Below are 22,985 nucleotides of genomic sequence, written 5' to 3' on the forward strand. Positions count from 1 at the left end.
TTTAGCTTCTAACTATCTTTGTCTTTTTAACCTGTTGTTGCTGCTGAGTCAGTTTGACATCCTGGATATATCCTTCAAACACAGACTGTAGACCCCTCTGTCTGCTTCTCTCTGGAATCACTCTTTCATTTTTCCAAAAATATGATAATGTTTCTTCAGGAAGCGCAGTTAGTTACAGTGTGGGCTCCATGCCTTGTCAGACCATCACAAAAATCCAATCCAAACATTTGCTGGTTCAGGCTTCTTAAATGTGACGATTCAGTTTTATATCTTTGTAAATGACGACTATGTCCATTTGATGTAACGACACAGCCATTACAAACGTTGGGTCTTGTGTTTGTTTTGTTCTCAATATAAACATCATATAGCTTCAAATAAAAGCTGGAATAAGACGATACAGAATATATGTTATATATACTGTTGGTCAGTGTGAAAAAGGACTACTCCAATAATCTTTAAGCCACAAGCTAAAGGGAAATAAAAGCTATGCAGCTAACTGAACGTGAAAATATCGTTAGTTGCAGCCCTTCAAGAGTCCCATTTGTACTATAGACATCTACTATAATAGATTTCCTGCAGTATCAATACAGGATACAATGCTGCAGGGTTGATGTTTTTTTGTAGGCCAACCTGGAAGTTAGGATCGCCCTGGTTCCCTCGACAAAAAACCAATCATTTTTCCATTGGATTTTTGGATTACTGGAGAAAATAAGCTCTGTGGCAGACAAAACTTCAGCAGGATAATCTTCACAAATGAATATCACTGTTAGGATTTTTGAAGCATCTCCTGAAGCAACAAGGTTACTATAGACTTTAAACAAACTACACTGCCGTTGCATGACCTCAGCATCACCACTACAACGAGGCTGTTAAGCTATGTTTGGTTGGCGTGATGACATTTAATATGCACAAAAACCAGGCTGGGTACTGTTCACAATTCAACTGATAGCTCTACCGGTCCAATCCCTGGATTTTGATACCGCTGCCCAACAGTACTTTTTTTTTTTTCAGGACTTAACATTCAAACTGCAGGGGTGATTAGACAGATTAAAATACAGTTCTGCTCCTCTGCTCTTAATCCTCTGTCTCTGTTGGTGTGTGTGTCTGCTCGTCTAGCAGTGATTCCAGGCTATTGCTAAAGTAATGTAGAAAAGGTAATAGACCAGACGCCGAAATTATCGCGGCAGATTGGTGCTGTAGCGATAGTTTCGGCCTGCTGGGAAGCTGCTGGAGCTCTGCTTTTGCCTCCTGTCTGAAGCTGAACTCGGAGGCTATGCGGAGCTTCATTGCCGGCCTAAGAGCACCATGGCTGTCTTCCAGGCTTGGGGCGCTTCCCGGCACCTGCGCCACTTGTCTAAACCCGGAATTCTCACCCAGATGATCTCACAGGTACTGAAATTTGGCACCAATGGATTCAATGTGAATCAATACTCGGTAGAGCTGATGTAATTTGGTCTGTACTGATTTCAGTATCCAACCGTACCGACAACCTCTGTAGTCTCATTTAGCCACTTGTTAGCAACTGCCTTTCTTAAGAAATGTAATGTCCTCTAAATTTACCAGTGGGGTATTTACTGACACATTTTTTGTTGCTGAAAAAAAAACATGAAAGTCTCTTAAGCTTGTGTTAAGCACAGACTTTATTTCAGGCATCTAAACCGAAAACCCATTCAAAAAAATCCATTGGTTTCATTACGAGGGAACCAGAAGTGCAAAAAATGCTAATTCATTTCGGGGTCTCAGGACTCATTCCTGCTGCACTCGATAAAAAGACGACAAAATCAAAAATTAGCATTCTTCTAAACTTCTGTCTAAATGAACAGATGTTGCACTGGCTTAGATGGAACCACCTTTGATCAAGAAAATGAGGTTTCGAGGTCAAAAGGGAAACTTTGCATCGCATCATTTCTCTTCATTAACTGAAATGATGCCAAGCACAAACTTGATGAAAAATATTCTGGAAGCAGCTTCCCTTATTCTGCCACCAGAATATCAACAGCCTGCAGTGAAAAACCCATTTCAATTTTGACTTGAGACCACATTTCCTATTTCCCCCGTAAGTTATTAAAGTGGCACCAGGAGGAGGTGTCTGAAGGTCAAGATGAAAACCCCGGAGAGAGAGATTGAGCAGGGCAGAGAGAGTGAGGGGAGAGATGACGGAAAGAGAGGCAGAGGGATAATGACAGAGATCGAGACGGTGAGGAAGAGAAAGGGAAGAAGAAAAAAAGATATGAAGAGAGAGAAAAACAGAAGGAAACAGAGAGGAAAGGGACTTCTCCGCTCACTCCTCTACCACTCATCCATGTCCACTTCCCTTTTAATAGATTTCTAGCATGGCCTCCTCCTCCTCCAGCAAGCCTGTAGCAGCTCAGTAGATTAAAATGATAACCAACAGTAATGAGGTCCTACAGGACTGCGGTTGCATGACTAATCGAAGGGCAAAACGCACAGAAAGGTTCAGGAGCGAGGCTTCAAAGGCCGACATAACGGTCGGTAATATACAGATTAGGCAGGGGGGGTTGAATCATGATGACGCAGCATAACCAGCTCACAAGAGAGGAGGGTGTGTTCATATATATCATCTGAAGTGCCATTTCAAACAGGCTCTCTACAGCAGTGCATTCATAACAGTGACATAGGCTACAGAGCCAATTTATTATGAGATCAGTAAATGTGATTCTTGCTCTTTCTTCACCACTTTCATCTCCTCTGTGGAAAACACAGAAATGTTAAGCCATTTGGCTTCCTAATTAACATTAGCCTTGGACCATTATGGAAACGCAGCTTTTAGTATATTACACACTGCCTGAGTTGGACTCATGATAAACTGCAGCATGGCAAAACTATCTATCAGAGTTTTTAGACGGCTGTCTTGACACCAAGCGGCAGCCTCTGAGGCTGAAAAATGAAGCCAATGCAAAAGTGCCATAAACTGCAGTTCCTCTAATGGCCACTTGAGGCTGGCTCCAAGAGTGAGTGAGTCAATCCCCATAGACCCCCATGTTAAAATGCTCACCTTAACAGAAGAAATACACGTTTACAGCCTGGTACAAAAATGGTTTTGGTCCTAATTTACCCATTTATGACAACTGTACGGGGGTGAATTTTTATATAACTCACCAGTTTAAATATTATTAAGGTTTAAAGTATATTTGCATATTTAAGGGAGAGACTGCTTTGAGTGACAGGTGGGTACTGTTGGTTGACAAGTTGCTACAACTGCGACAATCTTTGTTTAGTAATCCAACCAGGACGTAGACCCAGATTCAGTATAGGCATAGCTGTAGCTGTCTGTAAAAGTTAATTATAACGTTTTGGTCGCCTAGAAATGTCTTGGCCCTACAGATGTTTTTGTTGTCGACAACACACAAATAGAGTTTGGTAAAACAGAGCATTTGGGAAACAATGACATCATCTCCTCAATTCGCACACGCCCAGTTTTGCTTTTCGTAATGAACGCTAGAAACAACAGCAGGGTTTTATTTGCACTGCTTTGTCTAATGATTACTTTGCTCTTAAACTTGGTATCTCTTCACCACTTCACGGACTAACAGAGACGTCTGCTGCACCCAATATTTTGCTCCACCTCAGCATCTGCAATTTAAAGTCCCCCAGAAATGACGGTTTGGATCAGGCGCGTTCAAACCAGCAGATGGTGGAACACTCTCCAGAGTGTGATTCTTGTGTCTTCTTAGGATTGTCAGTAAAACTTAAATATTTCCAGACATTCATTTACATGTTTGTGTGAGCTCCTTTATCGTAAGTGCTATATCGTAGGCAACTGGACTTGCTTGTGTATCTTGAAGATGTTTTGCCTCACGTCCAAGAAGCTTCTTCAGTTCTAGAGAAACGCAAGTAAGTCCAGTTGCCTACGATATAGCATTTACGATTACCATGACCTGGATGGCTGAGAATCTTCACCGACGAGCTCCTTTATCCTTAAATTGAACGGGACTCAACAGTGAGGAGATCTCCAGTAGGTAATGTTAGCCTGTACACTTTACTACCTTTGTGACAAGGGGAGATTGCTGTAGACCGCTAAAGCCGACAAGTGTTTGGAGTCGTTTTAGCGTTCTAGTGTAGATGGAGATATTTCGGAAAATAAAGGTTGTGTGGACAGAAGTATTTGTTAAAATGGAGGGGGGAAATATCCATTTTCAAAAATATCTCTTTCATGTAGACATGGCCTAAGGACCATTGAAATGTTGCATTTTTCTGGTAAGTACATTTTGTTTTAATGATTTTAAGTGTGTTGTTCGCAAGAGAAAATTAGCATTAGCACTAGCATTATGAAAGTTAACCATAGCTGTAAATGCACCATGTTAACCAAGCTAGCAGCTAGTGTTAGGATTAGCTTATCCTTTTGGTCCAAGTATGGTCACTTGAGGCGTCAAAACAGGAATACATATACCAGTGGGTAATGTCACGGTGGCTACGTCCATTATTTTATACAATCTAAGGGCCTGTGTCCACATGGCATTTTTTCTTCAGGTGAAAAGCGGTGGCAGTACGCTGGGGAGCGCTTTATCCCAGCACTACCAGCTATGCATGGGTTTTGTTTCTATCACAACATTAGCTAGGTAGCTAATGCAATGTTATGTCAACAGAGGGTTGACTACAGGGTTAACAAGCGTACAATGGTATGGTGATGAAAGCACAACTCACCAACAATATACAGTGGCCAATCTGCTCCCACAAATGGTCTTTTTGGGCTTTGCTGTAATGGTAGCTTAGCAAAAGAAGCATCGGTGACGTCACCAGGGCCTTTCTTAAAAGTTCAGAGATTTGCAGCAGGAAGCACCGAACAGAAATGCCAGAGCACTTTGAAAAATGATGCTGGGCACAGTGCTCTTTCTCTAGACAATCAGATGCGGCTGCATATGCGCTCATCCAATTGCAAACAATAGAAAAAAAGACGCTGGCGCCCAGAAAAAAACACCATGTGGACACAGGCCCTATGTTTGAGACTCTGTTGGTGACTTTGGCTCAAACTGAAACTGTTCAGAAAATGTTAGATGCTGAATTCAATAATTATCTACCAGAAGCACATTTTTAGTTGTAGTTGTAGTAGAAGCCTGTCAACACGGCTCAAAGTAGAGGAGCAGCAACACAATCAAGTTGTAAAGTTACCACTAATTCATACCTGACAACTCCTGAAATACACACGCGTGTCACAACCACCCCTGTGTTTTCTTTGTTATCTTTTTTAAGCACCAATTACATAAAAAGGAAAAATATCCTTTTTAATGTCACTCCTCCAACATTGTGTGCTTCATTGGCAACTGCCTCCGAGCGTTCTGTGACAGGCTGCAGTTAAAAGCCTTCAGCCTGACAGCAGCGTGCTTGCGAGCAGGTTTAGCCATGTGGTTGATTCACTAAAATACAGTTGTAAACATACAAACATTGTGTTCTCTGAACCTTTAAACAGGATGACATGCTGAACAAAGTAATTTGAGTTTCGGTAGCAGGCTGAGTTTATATTCTGATATCAGGATTTTTTCACATGCCCTTTTTTGATGCTAGAATATGCATACAATACAAGCCCCCACATTATCTCTGCATTCATCCCTCCCTATCTCTTACTCCCCTCCTTCCCTCCCTGCATCCCTTCTTCCAGCTGGGCACTAACTGACAAAACGCTTCAGCTTGGCATTTATAAAGCAGCCCTACCTTCTTGACGTAGCCCTGGATGAGCTCTGGGGTGGGCACCTGCTCGGCAGACAGACACTCTTCCAGCTGTAGTTTGTACGGCGGGCAGACAGACTGGCTCTTCTCCACCCTGCAGGCACCACAGTAGGGGAGAGAGCACAATGAGTTTCAGCATTTCAGCAAAGCCAAACTGCTGGACAAATGCTCCCGACACGAGAGCGCCCATGCATTCACATGCATTCAACCTAAATCATAAAACATTACAGCCACAAAACATTACCAAACAGGCATGCTATTCACAGACATCGGATCTATAACACAAAAATAACCCCCTATCAACAAATTACACTGCATCGAGAAGCTTTGTTAATGTTATTGTTGCCCTGTGGGGGGCCAGGAAAAATACAATAAAACACTTAAGCGAGACAGAGATCCGCATGGATGAAAGAAAACACATGGGGAGCACAGAACGCAGGGAATTCAATGCAAATCTGGTCCTGCCCCCCCTGCAGCCCTCCCTGCTGAAGCCATATCTGTATTTTGAGCGGGGAGAATCTATTTATATGGTGTTGTATTTTCCTTTTCTGTCCTCTGGAGGAAATCCCAGAGCTGGCCCCGAGGAGACTGATGCCCCAGCTTCCACCTCCCCGCGTCTCATCCTGTTGACAAGGGGAAGAAGCCCCACATGACCTTTTCCTCAGTGTGCTACAGTCTTTGTGCATATACAGTAGGTGTGTGTGTATGTGTGAGGGCTGCGTGTGCGCTCTGCGAGGGCTCTGGCTTTACACGGACACCTGATGTGTGGGAGGGTAAAAGATGCGTGCATGCTGGCGTGTCTTTTAAAGGCTGTGCTTGCAGCTTCTCAGTTCACGCTAAGACTCCCTGTGAGTGCACATACATGTCAACGTGTGCGTGTCTGCTCCTGATGCTTTATCACACTGATTTTTCTGTCATGCCCCCCCATGGGATGCAGACTGAGTTGTTTTATGTATCAACTATCAACAGTACTTGGTAAAATAGTAGCAAAACAGCAATTTAAAGGAAATAGTTTGGGGGAAATTCGCTTATTTGTTGTCTTGTAAATGGCCTTTTTTATATTTTGATTTTTCAATGGATTAAAAGGATGAATATATGTGTCAGTAAGTGAGCTTTAGAGGTTCTGTTTCTTATCTGTACGTAGAGCTTGGTTAGACTTTTCCTGCTGTTTCCAGTCCTTATGCTAAGCTAACCTAACCAGCTGTTGTAGCTTTTCATACTTAGCACACAGACGTGAAAGTCTTCTCATTTAAGTCCTAGCAATAGAGCAAATAAAAATGGCTGCCCCCTAAAAGTTCGACAAACATTAGTCAACCAGAAAGGTCATTAGTCTGCAACATTTCATTGGTCTCTTAGTCGCACAAAAAAGCAACAACAAACAAACAAACAAACAAACAAACAAACAAACGTGAAACTCTATTAGGAGCTGTGCCTTGTCAAAATAAATTAAAACCTATATTACTGGACCATGTGGAAATTTAATGTGAAAGGACAGACACAGGAAGTGTCCACGCTCAGCAGTCAGACAGGAGTCAGGTTAATTTCCAGGGCTGGTACCTGCGGTTATTCCACAGGCTAGTTAATAACATGTCGGGCAGGAAATCCAAAGTGTGGGATCATTTTGAGAAGGTGAAGGACGAACCCAAGGTGATATGTAAACTCATCTTCATTGGTCGACTACAAACATGACGTATCATCTGAAACATGGAAGTAGCTACATGCGCATTAGCCCACAGCGTCATTAACAGGCGGCTCGCTCAGTGTGTGACGTGCACTTGTAGATAAAATATAGGCCTATCAGCATTGCCAAGTGTACGATAATTATCGTATTTGTACGATAATTTGGCCCTCTGTACGATGTACAATCAATAATCCCAAAAAAGGCCAAATGTACGATAATTTGACCATTTCATGAATGTGTGGTTGTAATCAGTATGCTGGAGTTTTTGTGAGCCCTGAAGGCATCTGTTCCCATGTGAGATGTTTCCAGCCAACTGCACTTTGCTTAGCATGAGATACAGGTGACGTTTGACTCTGAACAATGAGCACGATTGGCTGAATGGTCAGCTGTACCCGCCTCACGAGGCGCTAGGACCCATCAGGAAGTCGAGCGACAATGAGATTCAAAACAGAAGAAGAAGAAGAGAAGCAAGGAACATGGAAAATGGAAAACACTAGAGTGACTATGTTTAAGCAATATCACACGAGAGGGAGTGATGTTGTAATGTATATCGTCACGGCTGTGATTCGGCCTGCGGCCTTGTGTTGAAGACAATTACAGCCGTGACGTTATACATTACAACATCACTCCCTCTCGTGTGATATTGCTTTTATACAACAGTTCAACAACAGCTTAAACAGCAATGCTGAGTAAGGAAATGTTAACAAAAGGTGATGAAATAAATTATTTAAGTATGTTATGTAGCTCCGCGAAAACAAACATTTCCCCAGTCTGATGCCAGGCAACGCAGCACACACACCAGCAACTCACAAGCTACTTTGTATTTACATTGATCTGCAGCTGTGTAACTTCGTCCAGTTCGGCTGATGAAACGTTGGCAAACCTGGATGTTGGCACAGCAGGATTCAGCTTCCACTCTCCCTCATCTTCATCAGTACCTCATCAGATGATCATTGATAATTCCTGACCGTGTTCGCTTCATTTTTGCTCCTCTCCAGTTTGTCGAGCTTGGCTGATGTTACACAAACACACCTGGAGGTCTGCACAGAAGAGTCCTGGCTTTCCTTTTCCTTGTCTTCTCCTGACGACCACTCATAATTTAATTCAATTGTAATTTTGGGGAAAATATCCATCTTCTTGGCGTAACGCTATAGTGTCAGTTTGCATCAATGTAGCAAGTGTGACAGTTGGTTAATTAACGGTTGTATTTATATTTATAACACCTGTAAGCGGAGTGATTTTACTGTTACATGTCCCAGTGATGTTATACTCTATATCAGCACTCATGGAATGCCTCTCGTCCAATCAAATTACTCGGTCGAAACTAACTGTTGTGTAATTGCCTATAGCGCATCAGTAGGATTGTTATTTTGGGTATGACGGATGTACGATAATTTCCCTCAAAATACGATAATTTTGAGTCTCTGGTACGATAATCCTACATTTCCCACCTGGCAATGCTGAGGCCTATATTAATGAAGGTTCATTAGTACAGTTTTGTATTTCTCTGTAATGTAGCACAGTGTTAACAATGTTACTGATACTATTCTTTCTCACACCTTCAACTCAAACCATTGTGTTGCCCCGCCCAAAATATATCATTTAATAATTGAATTAATATCGTAATCATCGAAAGCTACAGGAGGATGATGTATTTTCAAATTCTGTTGTTTTCTGATTTTCCAGGTTTCTGCCTACCCCAGCTTTACTTTTAGTCTCCAAGCCCAAGATGGGTGGTGTAATACTACTGGTACTGACTGGTAAATTCACTTTGACACAAATGGTTGGAGGAGTGCCCCTTTAAATTTTGCTGCCAGAGTTTTTACACACAAAAGACACAAGCCTCAAGAGCAAAATAAGCCTCTTTTGATTCTCCTCAAGTGTTTGCTGGATGAGCTTCACCTGCTTTCCTCCTCTGCCCTGTCAAACACATGCCCACATTTCAGTTTACATGTCAATTTACTTTCTGAATAAATGTTGCTAACCTGAATCTTTATAGGCCTGTTAGAGTGAAAGCATTCCTGCATTTTCCCCCACATGAATCAGAATCACACAGTTTAAACATCACTGCATTATCACTTTAAACCCCGGCCTTAGTCTTTCTGTTAGACTTCACAGCCTAACCAATGGCCCTCGCTTATGTCATCAATCCAAAACAACAACAACAAAAAAAACCCCACGGTCACCACACATCTACTCTGCTGTCACTGACACCCGTCGCTATGCGCAGATCGCTGTCGCAGCACACAGCGGAGCAGAAAGTGGGCCGACTGACTCGTTAAGAACAAACTTCACACGCTCTGTGAAACATTCATTACGACGAGCTGAGCGCCGCTTCTCGTTTTTCCGCAGCGTCATAACATTCAAAGGCGCGATGGCAGAAGCCTGATGGCACTGTCAGAAAAAGGTGGATGCATCCTGTTCGTTGCGACATAGATCAGAACCAACCAGCTTGGTGCTCCAGGCACATCTTCAGGAACAGAGACAGACAGAGATGCAGACAGCCAGTACGGTGCATGGAGTGTAGTTAAATGCCTTTATTACATCCTAAATCAAAGCACTTTCACTACAGACCTTATACAGCATGTTTGGTAACACTGCACTGAGAGGTCTGCCGGTGCTCCTGTGTGCTGCAAGTTAAAAAGCAGCTTCAGAGAATGAAATGAAAAGCCCTTTTTCACAGCGATATAAATTCATTCTGGAGATGAATTAATACTGCGGTTCATCATCAATAAAATAGAAATGATTCAGTCCTTACAAGAGATTTTTTTTTACCGGGAACTGTCACTTAAGCACAAGAATTTGATTTCATTTTGTGCTATCAAATGTTTTGCACAGAGGTGTCACTTCTTTTTAACCTGTGAATAACTCATTTTGGAATAAAGCCCTGAATGGAAGGAGACTTCTGCAGGCAGAGGCATCAGATAGGGAGAGAGGTGTGTGTGTGTGTGTGTGTGTGTGTGTGTGTGAGAACAACAATTGAAACGGTGCACTCGGTCCTGGAGGGAGGCCTCAGGTTAAAAATAGCAGCTGCATCACCTGCAGTCCATCTTCTCTGTGTGAAGCGGTGACTTTTCATGCAGCGTGCAGCACCGGCTGTCAACCTCTGAGGTCTCGTGTGGTTAGACGGGTGTCAAATGCCTGCTTGCCTGCCTGCTCGCCCACCTACCTGGAGCTCCCTCCTGGGTGAATACACCTGCTAACCCACCCTCCCTCCTCTCCCCCCTCCGTCTTTCTCGTCTGCCCCGCAGATGGGTCACATGCTTTGTTTCGCCATAGAACATCTTGTGTTGGACTAATCACTCCCACTGGAGCTGAACGTTCACATGGTAACTAATTGCGAATTACCTGTTAATGGCTTGCTTTGGGATTTGTTTTAGCAGTGTAGTGGCTACATCATTTGTAAATGTGTGGTTTCCAATTACGCGGTGTTCACTGGGGTATGGAAAGGGACTGTGTTGACATATTATTGTTTTTCAGTGGAAGTCAAACTGTAAAAAATGTCTACACTGAGTTCGGTCTTTCTTTGTTTAAACTTGAAAGAGTGAACTGGAGCTTAAAGTGCTCATTTCTTTGTTGTCTCTGTTAATGGAGCTTGTCTGCTCAGCCATAGTGACTATTACCACTCATACTGAAGGATGCAGATTTGATACTTCAGAGTGAGACCTCAGCCACAATAATAACGACTCGACTTTCAGAGGATCTGAAAGTAAAACATTCTCAAGTTTGGACTTGTTGGAATCCCAGAACAATAAACAAGACTAAAGCCCCTTTACCACTGGACAAAAACCCCACTAACACCCTCTAACATCTGGCTTTTTTCTTTAGTGGGAAAGTTTACAATCAGCATTTATTCCCAGGACAAATGACTCCGCAGTAGTCACTGGTATTCATTAAAGCTCGCTCCCATCAGCAGAGATGAAAACATAACACCTAATGGCATCTGGCTTTTTTCTTTGGTGGCAAATCTTACAATCAGCATTCATTCTCAGGACAAAGCCGTAGTCACTGGTATTCATTGGATCCAGCTCTTATTAGCTCCAATCAACAGCAATCGAAACATTACACCCACTAACATCTGGCTTTTTTCTTTTAGTGGCAAAGCTCACAATTGGCATTCATCCCCACGACAAATGACTCTGCAGTAGTCACAGGTATTATTGGCTGTAACTCTGATCGGCAGTGATGGAAACATGACACTTGTGTGGACACGCAAATCTTTGTTTCTTTTGCAGCATGAACATGCCGTCACAAAGTCCATTTGTCTCTGTCCAAGCAGCGCTCGTTCCAAATTAGTCGCCGCCCAGCTTCAAAGAGAAACTTAACAAATAACTGATATAAAAAAAAGTAACCACTGCAACATTTTCACAGGCCTCCATGCTGCTTTCTACTGTTTACGAACCCTGTTTTTGGCACGTTTGTGAAGCCGAATGTGACCAACCAGAGTAAAATACAAAAAGGCATACTTGTCTACTACAGAGCCGTGTACACCAATGCCAATTTTCATAGTGGCCAAACAGTGTTAAAGTCTTGAAGAGCCGCAGGATTGAATCATTTTATCCCCATTCAAGTTAGCGAACCTGGAAGTAGCTGTCTAAGCTGGTAGGAGTCTTTAAGTCTCTAAGTCTCTCAAACAGTGCCGATCAACCAGCTAATTTTATACACTGTAATTTAACTTTTTGGCTCCATGCGCCACTGAGCAACTTTCATAGGAAAGAACAGGGTGTATCCAGTCGTCTTTATACATCCATGGTCCTCCCTCATAGGACAGAGGCAAAAGAGGAAGTCAGGTGATGTGTTATAAAGAGCGACAAAGTCAGCACAGGGAAGTGGTCGCGGTGGTGGATGGGTCAAACAAACAGGAGCTCGCTGTTTGTGCTTTGTGTGAAACGATGGTCAACGTTGAGTTATTATTTCACTTTATAGCGGCAAGGTGGTGCAGTGGTTAGCATTGTTGCCTCACAGCAAGAGGGTTCCTGGTTTGAATCCGGTGGGGGGTTCAAACCTCGGGATGGAGTTGGTGGTGTTCTCCCCAGTCTAGAGACATGCAGTTTGAGTTAATTGGTGACTCTAAATTGGCTGTAGGTGTGAATGTGAATTTGAATGCTTGTCTGTCTTGATGTGTTGTCCCTGTTAAGTCTTACGTTGATAAACATTACTTCATGTCGTAACGTGACGAAGCCCAACCATGATTCTTTTCCTAAACCTAACCAAACCAGTAGGGGCACTTGTTCGGAAGATATACAGACTGTTGTATGACGATATGATACTAATGTTTATCACCTAGCTTTGAAAGGTAAATATTCAAATGCGTCATTTAAATGGTCAGAATTGTGAAAGCTGAATACCTTAAAATGGACTTGCATTTTGCATTTGAAGAGCTGTGACTTTACGGGGACTTCAACAACTTCAAAGCAGCTCTGATAACTTCCCATTCCCCCTTTTTTTTTTTTTTGTCCGTATGAACTCCCACCGCTGTCACAATCATAACTGCATCACTTCTTTGTACCCAGGACTATATTTCATAGGAGAGATGTAGCTGAAATAAGAACTTGAATCAGGTTATATGTTGTTTAAAGCAATCTTTGCCAGAGAGTTACAAAGTATGCATTCAGTAAAATGTTTTAAATTATTACTATTAATGTTACCCGTTTCTGGAAATTGCCTGAGAGGAGCTGAATGGCACAATAAAAGCTTTTTCTCATGCTACAGAAAGAAATTCAAGGCTGAATAAAACCATTTTCACATCATAGTCAGCGAATATGAGTGAAAAATGTGAATTCACTCCTGTTCCTTGTGCATCGGGAGCAGAGCTGTGTCAAACCTCTCACCCACCTCCATCACCCACTGCCCATCTATTGCTATGACGACACAGTCAGGGGCCAACAGAACCCATGTTTAGCACTCTGTCGCTGTGGAGCTTTAATAATAGAGCATACCTCTCCTAATGTCACATTTTCACACATTTATGAATAATTTCACCGGAGCGAATCCCCCTCTAATGGTTTTTTAGTCCGTACCTCTTTATTTTCCTCTTCTTCCATCTCCCTCTCACACGCTCTCCACCCTTCTCCTCCCCTTTCAGCCCATCTCTCTCTTTCAGTCCCTCTTTTTTCTCTGCCTGAGCACGCGGGAGCTCCTTGCAATTACCCAATAATGATGAATATATCCCATCAGACATTGCCTGCTGAACTGTAACCCTATTCCATCGCAATCAAATTGAACACTGGGAAATTTGACAGTTGACATTTTAAATTTTCAAACGGTCCAATCCATTCTGTCTGCATTGCAGGTTTTTTTTTCTCCTTCTTCCGTGCAGCAGGTTGTAACAGGGGGGTGGCCGCTGCCGGTGACAAATTGCTGTCTGAGGTTTCTAAAGTTATAACCCACTTAACCAGACATGTCAGTCAGGTGACAGTGTCTTAACATTTACAGATGACACGCCGCTGTATGTACACAACCTCTGTGTACTTCCTGACTGTGCACTGGATTCCTGCAGCGTCACCCCCTCCATGTAAAGTACCTTGTTGGCTGAGCCTTTCACACTCGGGCTAATACTGTAGAGACTTGCCTGTGATTGTGTCCTCAGACATAGCACGCATGCTAAATAAAGATGCCTATAGAGCTGCTGCTCACCAGTCAGCTCCTCTACCTTGACTTTTGCTTTGTTTTCAGTGCAGTCGCACAAAGCTGTTCGTTTTTGGAGCGACGGATGAATGGCTGCTTGCTGTCATGCTTTCAATCCCATTCACTGTATTCACCCCCATCCTCCCGTCCCTTCCCCCCTCCTTGTCTTCTTCTTCTTTTGATTTCTGGGTCTGACAGCGAAAGAGAACTGAAGAAGAGATGCTCTGCTTTTTTGTGGTTTCTCTTATTTCTCTTCCTTCATTTTCCCCTGGTGGAGATTTGGATTCCCCTGGGCTGGTGCTGATGTGAGCAGCTGTCTCCACGGTGACAGACGCTGGAGATAAAGCCTGGGCCCTGCTTTCGGCCGAGGCCATCAAAGGATGGTAGACTCCTCTGCCCTTTTCACTCAATATCTCTCTCTGTCGTCCTTTTTTTTTTTTTTATCCCATTCAGCCTCCTTCTGTCTTCCTCTCCTTACTTCTTCACACTCCAGCTGTGATTTTCTTTTCTTCCACTCTCCCCCCCTCATGGTGTCTTTTTCTCTAGAGCAAGGCAAGCATGTCTTCTTTTTTTAAAAAAAAAAAAAGGAGTCAGAGATGCAGTCCATTCAGCTGTAGCCTTTTCATACAGAATCAATATTTCTGTTGTCCAGTTTTGCAGCAGCGAGGAGCCGCTGGACTGTTTGTGCGAATGTCTGGGCATGCCGAAAGTAAACCTGAGGTGTTTTACACAACAGCATGGGAGGTGATTACTAATGGCCACAATCTGCAGAAAGGCAGGGCAGATAAGGTGCCGTGCATTTTAACTATATGACCTTCTAAAACGTGGCTGACTGCCACGTTTTCACCCCGCATTATCCCTTATAGTTGCCTGTTTTTATTAGCATTTACAAAATAGGTGATAGGAGATTGATTTCAGGCATTCAGGCTTGCAAAAGTAAAAGTCATGTTCATTTTCTGCAGAGACATCGGTATGTGACTGGCAGCCACTGTCAAGGCTTAGACAGGCTTGAAACTCTGCTGGTTGAAGCATCAGTACAAAAGATGAACTAATGAGTTAGAAAATATTTGGGTCTTTGATAAAAAGTCAAAGGTACCAGCAACTCCCAGGGAGTGTTTCACTAGGAAGCATCCAATCACTGAGCTTAAATGTCAGTTGCATGTGCCACTAATTCTGAGCTGATGAAACATTTAGCGGTTTAAATTAGACTGTCCTCCTCCAGAATACGACCACGTAGCTCGTTTGTACAAGCAGCTTATTACGAACCATATTTATGTTATTGTTAGGCCGTGACCTGTAGAAGCCTGGTAATTATGGCGGGAGCGAAGGAGGAAGTCAGGTGATGTATTATAAAGATAAGATAATCCTTTATTAGTTCCACAGCAGGGAAATTTGCATCATTATAGCAGACAGAGGATAATGCAAAAACAAAAACACAAAGCATATAATAAATGAGGCTCAGTAGAAAACACAGAGCAATATAATAAGTATACAGCAGAAAAAAAGCAAATATAATAAATAGACAGGCTGAAGTCATAATGAGCTCATAGCTCTCACTCACAAAGAGTCTGTGTAGGGGGAGGTCAGGGTGGATGGATGGGTCAATAAACACAGGAGACTGCTCATTGTGTCCTGCGCCAAACCCAAAGTCAAGTTTCATATTTCACATCACGTTACATTAGTAACAAACGTATTCATTTTATCCCAACTCATAGTTTTGGTGCAGCTGAGACAGTTTCACAACATTAACCATATCTTTAAAACTGCGATCATTAACGGTCATATATGACCTATTCTGACGTTTTGGTATGACCCCAGTTGTGGCGCTTGTCGATCAATTTCTAAGATAGGAACAAACGACTTATGTGGTTGTATGGGTTCACTGTTGTTACTTTGTAATGTGTGTAGTTTAACTTTAAAGTTACAACTGCACAGATTGTAGATTCAAACATATATTTGTGACAGTGAAATTACATCTGCAGCACTCTGTCATTATTTCTATAGTTATGTCCTTTTCTTGTTTGTAATATTTATGATTATTTTGTTCACTTAAACATCAGTATTCCTGTTATTACTGTTCAACTGGTCATCAGTTACTTGTATGCGCTATCTTCCACATTGCTACTTCTGTTTGCGGCTCAGTTGATGTGACGTATCGTCCACTGTGCAGAGGATTGTGGGTCAGAATAGCCAGAAAAACATGCTGGCTTGCACGCTGCAAAATCAGATCAGATGTAGTAGAATATCCTGGTATGTTTGGTATACTGCATTTGACACACTATGTACTGGGACATACTGAATATTTTTCTGGCATACTATATAGTATGGTAGTGTTGGTATTGGAACACACAATGAGTGAACGCTCTGACTTCCGGTTTCAAATTAAAAGCCACATTTTAAAAATAAAAGCCCCCTGGAGTTTCATATATGGTCAAGCCATACACAAGGTTTTGACATAGTCTTGTTCAAATAATTCTTGTGCCGTATTTTCCCCCCAATTTTAATGAGGAAGAGTTTTGAATACAGGTGTAAGTGTTTGACTTTGGACCCATCTCCCTCCAACAACCAATCTGTTTCTTGAACCATGATTACCCTTCCCCTAACCTAAACCAAGCAATTTTAGTTGCCTAAACTAAACCAGACTTCAGCCATAGAAGTGACAGATCAGAAAACAGTGAAGCATTTTTGTAATCACAGTAAACGTCAGTACATTTTGTAATTAACTGACAAGAAGCCTTTTTTCTTATTAAGGTTTAAGGACTTGATGTAATGGAAACATGACTGCTTAGTGACACTCTTTGAATATGTACCTTTTTAATTAAAAACTTCATCTTGAAATGAACAGTCGTGATGAATAAAGATGCCTCAGATAAGAAGACCTGGATGTGAGGATTGTACCACGGCAACAGCAAGTTTTTAAAAAGGTTTTTTGTCCTGTCAGAGACTTCCGTTTCTCCCTGCGGCTGTCAGGTGATTGACAGTAAGCGAGGCGTATCCTAACACTCTGCGCCGCACAACTCTCGCAAAATTACAGTAAATAATGATAAAACAGAAAATTTGACAAACCCAAATGAAGTTGTCATGTTTGCTGTGATGAATTATCTCTCACTGTGGAGGTTGCTGCTCGTACTGTACAACAAGAAAAAGCAACAAATGTTTTCTCCCTGATATCTCCAACAAACACCAGCAGGGATGAGGGGAAATAGGGAGGCGTGTTAGACAGTTGGCACTAACTGACATGAAAACAGTTTTTCCTCAGGACACAATTTCTGAACGCTCACACCACACTTAAGAATTTAAATTATCGTCAGCATACACTTGCACAAAGCAATTAATTGCTTCCCTTTTAATGTATTCCTTTCTGATTGTATTATTTTTACTGCTCTTATCTTGTGTTTCTGTTTATTGCTTACTTTGTATTATAGTTTTCTTCTTCTTCTTCATTGAATCCTTATATTTCCTTTTACAACTTAGCTCTCCCATGAGAATCAACCAAGTTTCTTCTTATTTAATCTTAAATTCATCTTTTCACCAAATTCCCCCCGGTCATCCTCCGTCTCCCTCCTGATTCGCATCCCTGATCCTCTATTCATTAATTTTTCTGAAAACAACAACAAAAGCTTCGCACAGTGAGCCTCTCTTTAGTTTTTATTTTATGTCCTGTGTTTCATTTTTCTTACATGATCAGTCTGTGGTTGCAGCAGAACTGTCAGGGCACAGCAGCTCTGATTATTACACTCCTTACTCTTGGTTGCTTGTAATATCGGGTATTGGTTTTCTGCAGTTATTGTACTGTCGCTGTGGGTGAGAGCGTTAGCTAAATGACTGAAATGTCAATGTAGATTAGGGCAGCAGCGTTGTGTTTATGCGCAGCAGTGAAGAAATTACAGAAATGGTTTGTCAGTGTTCAGAAAAGTGTTTTAAGACGTGAGAAATGTGTGGTGGATTCTGCTCGGGAACAGCAGACAGTAAGAAGATTTATCCTGAACAATGTCACATATTCACATAAAGCTACACACTCAGCCCGATGCTCAGAATAAATGTTGGCATTGTACGTTCCTGCAAACCACAGATATCTTACATTTAAATGTTATTATGTAGCATACACATTAAAACATTATGTTTCTACAACGCTGTGGTTAACGTGTAGTTAGGTTTTGGCACAAAAAAATATCATGTTTTGGCTTAAAATGCCCACTTCTGGTGGCACAATCCACGCCGGAAATGCAGTGATGTCTCTGTGAACACAGCTGCTCTTTGTGGCAGTATCCCATCCAGAAACACAACGTTTCAGTAAAAAACTACCACTTTTTGTGGCGCGATTCTCGCAGGAAATACAGAGATGTGTCAGGGAAAACCAACTGCTTTTTGTAGCAGTATCCCAGCTGCAAACACAGCGATGTCGAGGTTAAAATAACTGCTTTTCATAGAACTATCTCAGCTGGAAACAAAGCAATGTCACAGTAAAGAATAACCCCTTTTTGTGGCAATATCCCAGCAGAATATGCAGCAATGTGTAAGTAAAAAAGACAACCGCTTGTTGCTGCACTATCCCAGCTGGAAATGCAGTGATGTTTATGTTAAAAACAACAGCTTTGTCGTGGCAATCTTGGCTGGAAATGTAGCAATGTCTAGTTAAAGTAAGAAAAAAAATGCTTTTCATGGCACTATTCTTGCAAGAAGCCCAGTGATGTCTAGGTAAAAAGAACCACCCCTTTTTGTGGCAATATCCCAGCAGGAAACACAGCGATGTCTCAGTAAAAAACAAATGTTTTTTGTGGCACTCTGGCACTATCCTGGCTGGAAATGTAGCAATGTCCAGGTAAAGAAAACAACCACTTTTCGTGGCACTATCCCTGCAGGAAATGCAGTAATGTCTGTGTAAAAAACAGCTGCTTTTTGTGGCACAGTGACAGCAGAACATGCCGCGATGTTCCAGGAAAATTTCTGGTAATATCTCAGCAGGAAACACAGCGATGTCTTTGTTTGAAAAAAAAAAAAAAAAAAGTTTTCCTGGTTCTTTTGGCTGGAAAGGCAGTAATGTATATGTTAAAAGCAACAGCTGTTCATGGCACTTTCCCAGCAGAAAATGTTGCGATGTCTCAGCAAAAAACAACTGCTCTTTGTGGCACTGTCTGAAACGCAGTGATGTCTAGGTAAATAAAAAAGCAAAAACAAAAACCATTGTCATGGCACTATCCCGGCAAGAAACCTTGTGCTATCTAGGTAAAAAAACAAATGCTTTTTGTGGCACTATGGCAGTACCCCAGCTGGAAACAGCAATGTCTAGGCAGAAAACAATTGCTTTTCATGGCACTATCTCAGATGGAAATGCAGTGATGTCTACGAATACAAGAAAACAAAAACTTCATATGGCGTAATCCTGGCAAGAAATCCAGTGATGTCTAGGTAAAAAAACTACCATTTCTGTGGCGCTGTCCTGGCTGGAAACACAGATAAGTCTCAGTATAAAACAACTGTATTAGGGGGCTAAAAAGTCGCTGGAGGATGTGGTGAAATTCTCGCTAAAAACAACTTGTTTTGTTGTTTGTTTGACTCAAACAGTGGTCTGCAGCTTGTCAGGCACCTCACCTAGATGCCACACCATCCATCATCCCCTCCACCTACTGATGATAAAGTCAGCTCATACACTACATCCCTTTAGAAACATTGACACATATATAACATACACATGCGACATCTGTGTGGTTTGCAGAAACGTCCATCTTTTGCCAACCTGGCTGACACAATATGTGCACAAAGACAAATGTAAACGCAACTAAAGTTCATATCTAAAGCTCCTAAAACCCTCCAAAGAAGAAGGTTTAACTGCTGGATCTCTAACCTCTTCAGAAAGGGGCAAGACACACACACACACACACACACCCTCACACACATCCATGCCCTGCAGCCAGGAAACAGTGTTTTGGTAAACAGGCCTGGATGTTTGCTGGACTTCAGAGCCAGACAGAGCAGCCACTGGGGCTTCAGCTGCTGGACTCCGCCTGTCTGCATGTCACTGCTGCCAGGGAGAAAAATACAAGAAAAAACTTCCCATCACAGCTTCAATCTTTTTGATTGTCATGTTTTCACTTGAACTGACTTTACAGTACGTGGTCCTGAATAAGCTGATCAGGTTTCATGACCCCTGGGGCTGTCAGACCCACTCACAACTGAGGATGAATTTCCCAAAAGCTACAGCCGTTTTTATGCTGAAGTCTAGAGAAAGTCATTTTTTTTGAGGATTCTGACCAGGCAAAAAGCCACCTCCACCCTCCTCCGTCCAACCCCCCCTTACATGCCCTTCAACCACCCTTGGAGCTGCTCCCTGGCGTCCTGCCCTGACCGTAACATGCGCCCACCCCCATATTTCCCAGGACAGAGGGGCTTGGGCATAGAGCTGCAGGGCAGATGTAGGGGGCGGCGGTGACTTTGGGACATGCAGCCGTTTTTTTGGCTGGGGCATTGAAAGGACTGGAGATGGAGGATTGAGATTATTGCTGACTCAGGTCCAAATACAGCTGCCCACATGACAGCTTGCTGAGACACAAACAGATGTTGTGATGCTCTGGTGTAGATACTGAAGCAGCACCGAAAGGTTGCATGACTGATAAGAAATACAACAAGAACCTCAACTGTTTTTTTAACAGGTGGTAGCCATTATGGACATCTCTGCTCACATGTATCCCACAATACTGAGATAAAAAAAATAATTTCTAAAGCATAAAACAGTAGTTATAAACATGAATAACCATTACATAAATCATAACTAGCCAGCATGCCATTTTTGTTCCACTTAACACATGAAGATAAAGCAAATCTGGATCCCATCAAGTGTTTTTCTGCATAATGACGCCAATTAAGGTGCATTAGCACTCGCAACATATTTTCTTAAGTGACTATAATGGTTGCATTATTTTGTGATAACAGAGGTCTTATCCTCAGGGGTGCAGCTAAGAAGGCTGAGGCCCCTGAAAGATGATTTCCTCAGGGCCAGTCCCCCCGCCTTTGTTGTATGAAATACATTTATTCTAATCGGGCCCCTTTCCCTTGAATCATCCCAACTTCTTTCCCCATCGATGACACTGGCGCTTATTATTGCAAAAGGACATCTGTGTGTTAATTTGTGGACTTGGAAAAGTAATGCTTGTATTCATTTATTACATTTCACTTTTAGTTTTCTAAAAAAAAAATTAATAATTTTGAGTATTTTTCTGTAAAAGACAAAAACAGTTAGCTTTAACTACTAGTACACACAATTATACTGTATATGGCCTTGATCTTCCTGCAGACAGCGTAATGGAAATTCCATACTAATAATACTCTTACATACATTATTTCACTGCAGACCTTTAATGGCTAAATTGCCTACAGAAACTGTAGGTGGATGTTTCCATGGGAGTTTGCATTAGCTTAGACTTTATGAACACTAATGTTTTGACCCTTTGACCCTCAATCCTGTGTCAGATAATTACACATTCAAAGTAGAGATGAAATGAAAAATGCCTTTTTAACCCTTTTAGATCACAACCCCGGGCATTTAATGCACCTATATGATAATGCATGCTGGAAAAAAAAAATACAAAAAAATCAATTTCTTGTTATTTTTACATCACAATTCAATCAAGTTTTCGTCCTGTAAAACAAAATATCACGTGTGCTTATGTAAGCTAGTACCATCCAACCTCTAGGACTGCTCCTGACTAAGAATTTTCTTAGTCGACCAGTAGTCGTCATGTAGGGCCATTAGTCGACTAGTCGCCCGCGTGTTTATGAAATTAATTTAATTATTAAACTATATATTTTGGGTCCAATCAGATGTGAAGGATTTGGTTTAAATCACCGTTGGAACTGTACACCAATTAAATATACCCTTTTATTGGGAAATACCTCACAGTACAGAAGCTAGAGCTAGAGACGCTCTAACTCCCGTTTCACTGGGACTTCGATGGTCAAAAATCACTCAGATGTGTCTCTTACCCGTCACTGAGTCGGACCAGTATGGCCCGGTAGAGCTGGTGCTGCGGGCTGTTGGACTCTGGACCACAGGGGTGGATGAACGGGTGAACAGATGCCAGAACAAAGCCTTGCTGGTAGAGCTCCTGCAGCTGGCCGGGCAGCTCCCGTACTGATGAGAGACGCAGCGTGGACGTCCCACCTGAGGGACACAAGAAAAGGAAAGAATGTGTGAGACAAAAACAAACTGTTTATAAAATGACGAAAACTTTGAGGGATTTATTTCGGCGGAGCATTTCTACAACCCGAAAAACTGGCTTTCAGCTGGAACCAAGAAACAACAGGTTTTTCTTGACTTATAGTGTGAACCATAATGACTCAGTGGGCATGTCATATTCTACAGCCTTTACATCTTCTTCTGTTATCTGTAATAACAGACCAAAAGCTTGCAGGAAATCAATGTGATCCACCATTTTGATACTAATAACGTGTTGTGCAACACCCTCCATTGATGACACATCCTTGATTACAATGGTTCAGCCTAAAATGTGGGCTGGTTCCTTAGGGTGCTTTCACACCTGCCCTGTTTGGTTTGATTCAATTGAACTCAAGTTTGTTTGCCCCCTCAGTGTGGTTCGTTTGGGCAGGTGTGAACACAGCAATCACACTCAGGTGTGCACCAAAACAACCGGACTGAGACCTTCTTGAAGAGGTGGTGTCGGTCTGGTTACAAATTAACTCTGGTGCGGTTCGTTTGTGGTGAGAACGTGTTCCTACCTGGATGTGAAGCAACTGCAGTCACATGACACATTGTTTGGGTTAAACATGAGCATGTTACAGTCCTGGAGGATTATTAATGTGCACCTCCTCCTGTACTGCCTTAATATGCACATTCAGCACATCCAATGCATCAAAACATTGTTTTCTAGTTGGAGCCGCGCCTCGTTTTCAAACTGTATGGTTTGACTAAAATGAACAATGACAGCAATATAGTCCACGATGAGCAGCGCTAAAATCAACCTGCGTAGTTGTCCCT

The 22,985-nt window shown here is 42.2% G+C and overlaps 1 protein-coding gene across 1 annotated transcript in view; it reads right to left on the minus strand.

Moving 5' to 3' along the window:
• The window catches only part of LOC126391165 (raftlin-like), a 165,989-nt gene that overhangs the window by 70,514 nt on the left and 72,490 nt on the right, over positions 1–22,985 (minus strand). The window contains exons 3-4 of the mRNA XM_050045704.1: positions 21,974–22,151; positions 5,671–5,779 (exon numbers count right to left, since the gene is read on the minus strand). Coding sequence (XP_049901661.1) covers positions 5,671–5,779; positions 21,974–22,151 — 287 coding nt within the window. The remainder of the gene's footprint in view (positions 1–5,670; positions 5,780–21,973; positions 22,152–22,985) is intronic.

This window comes from Epinephelus moara, chromosome 6, assembly GCF_006386435.1.
Source record: "Epinephelus moara isolate mb chromosome 6, YSFRI_EMoa_1.0, whole genome shotgun sequence".
Classification (NCBI taxonomy): Eukaryota; Metazoa; Chordata; class Actinopteri; order Perciformes; family Serranidae; genus Epinephelus; species Epinephelus moara.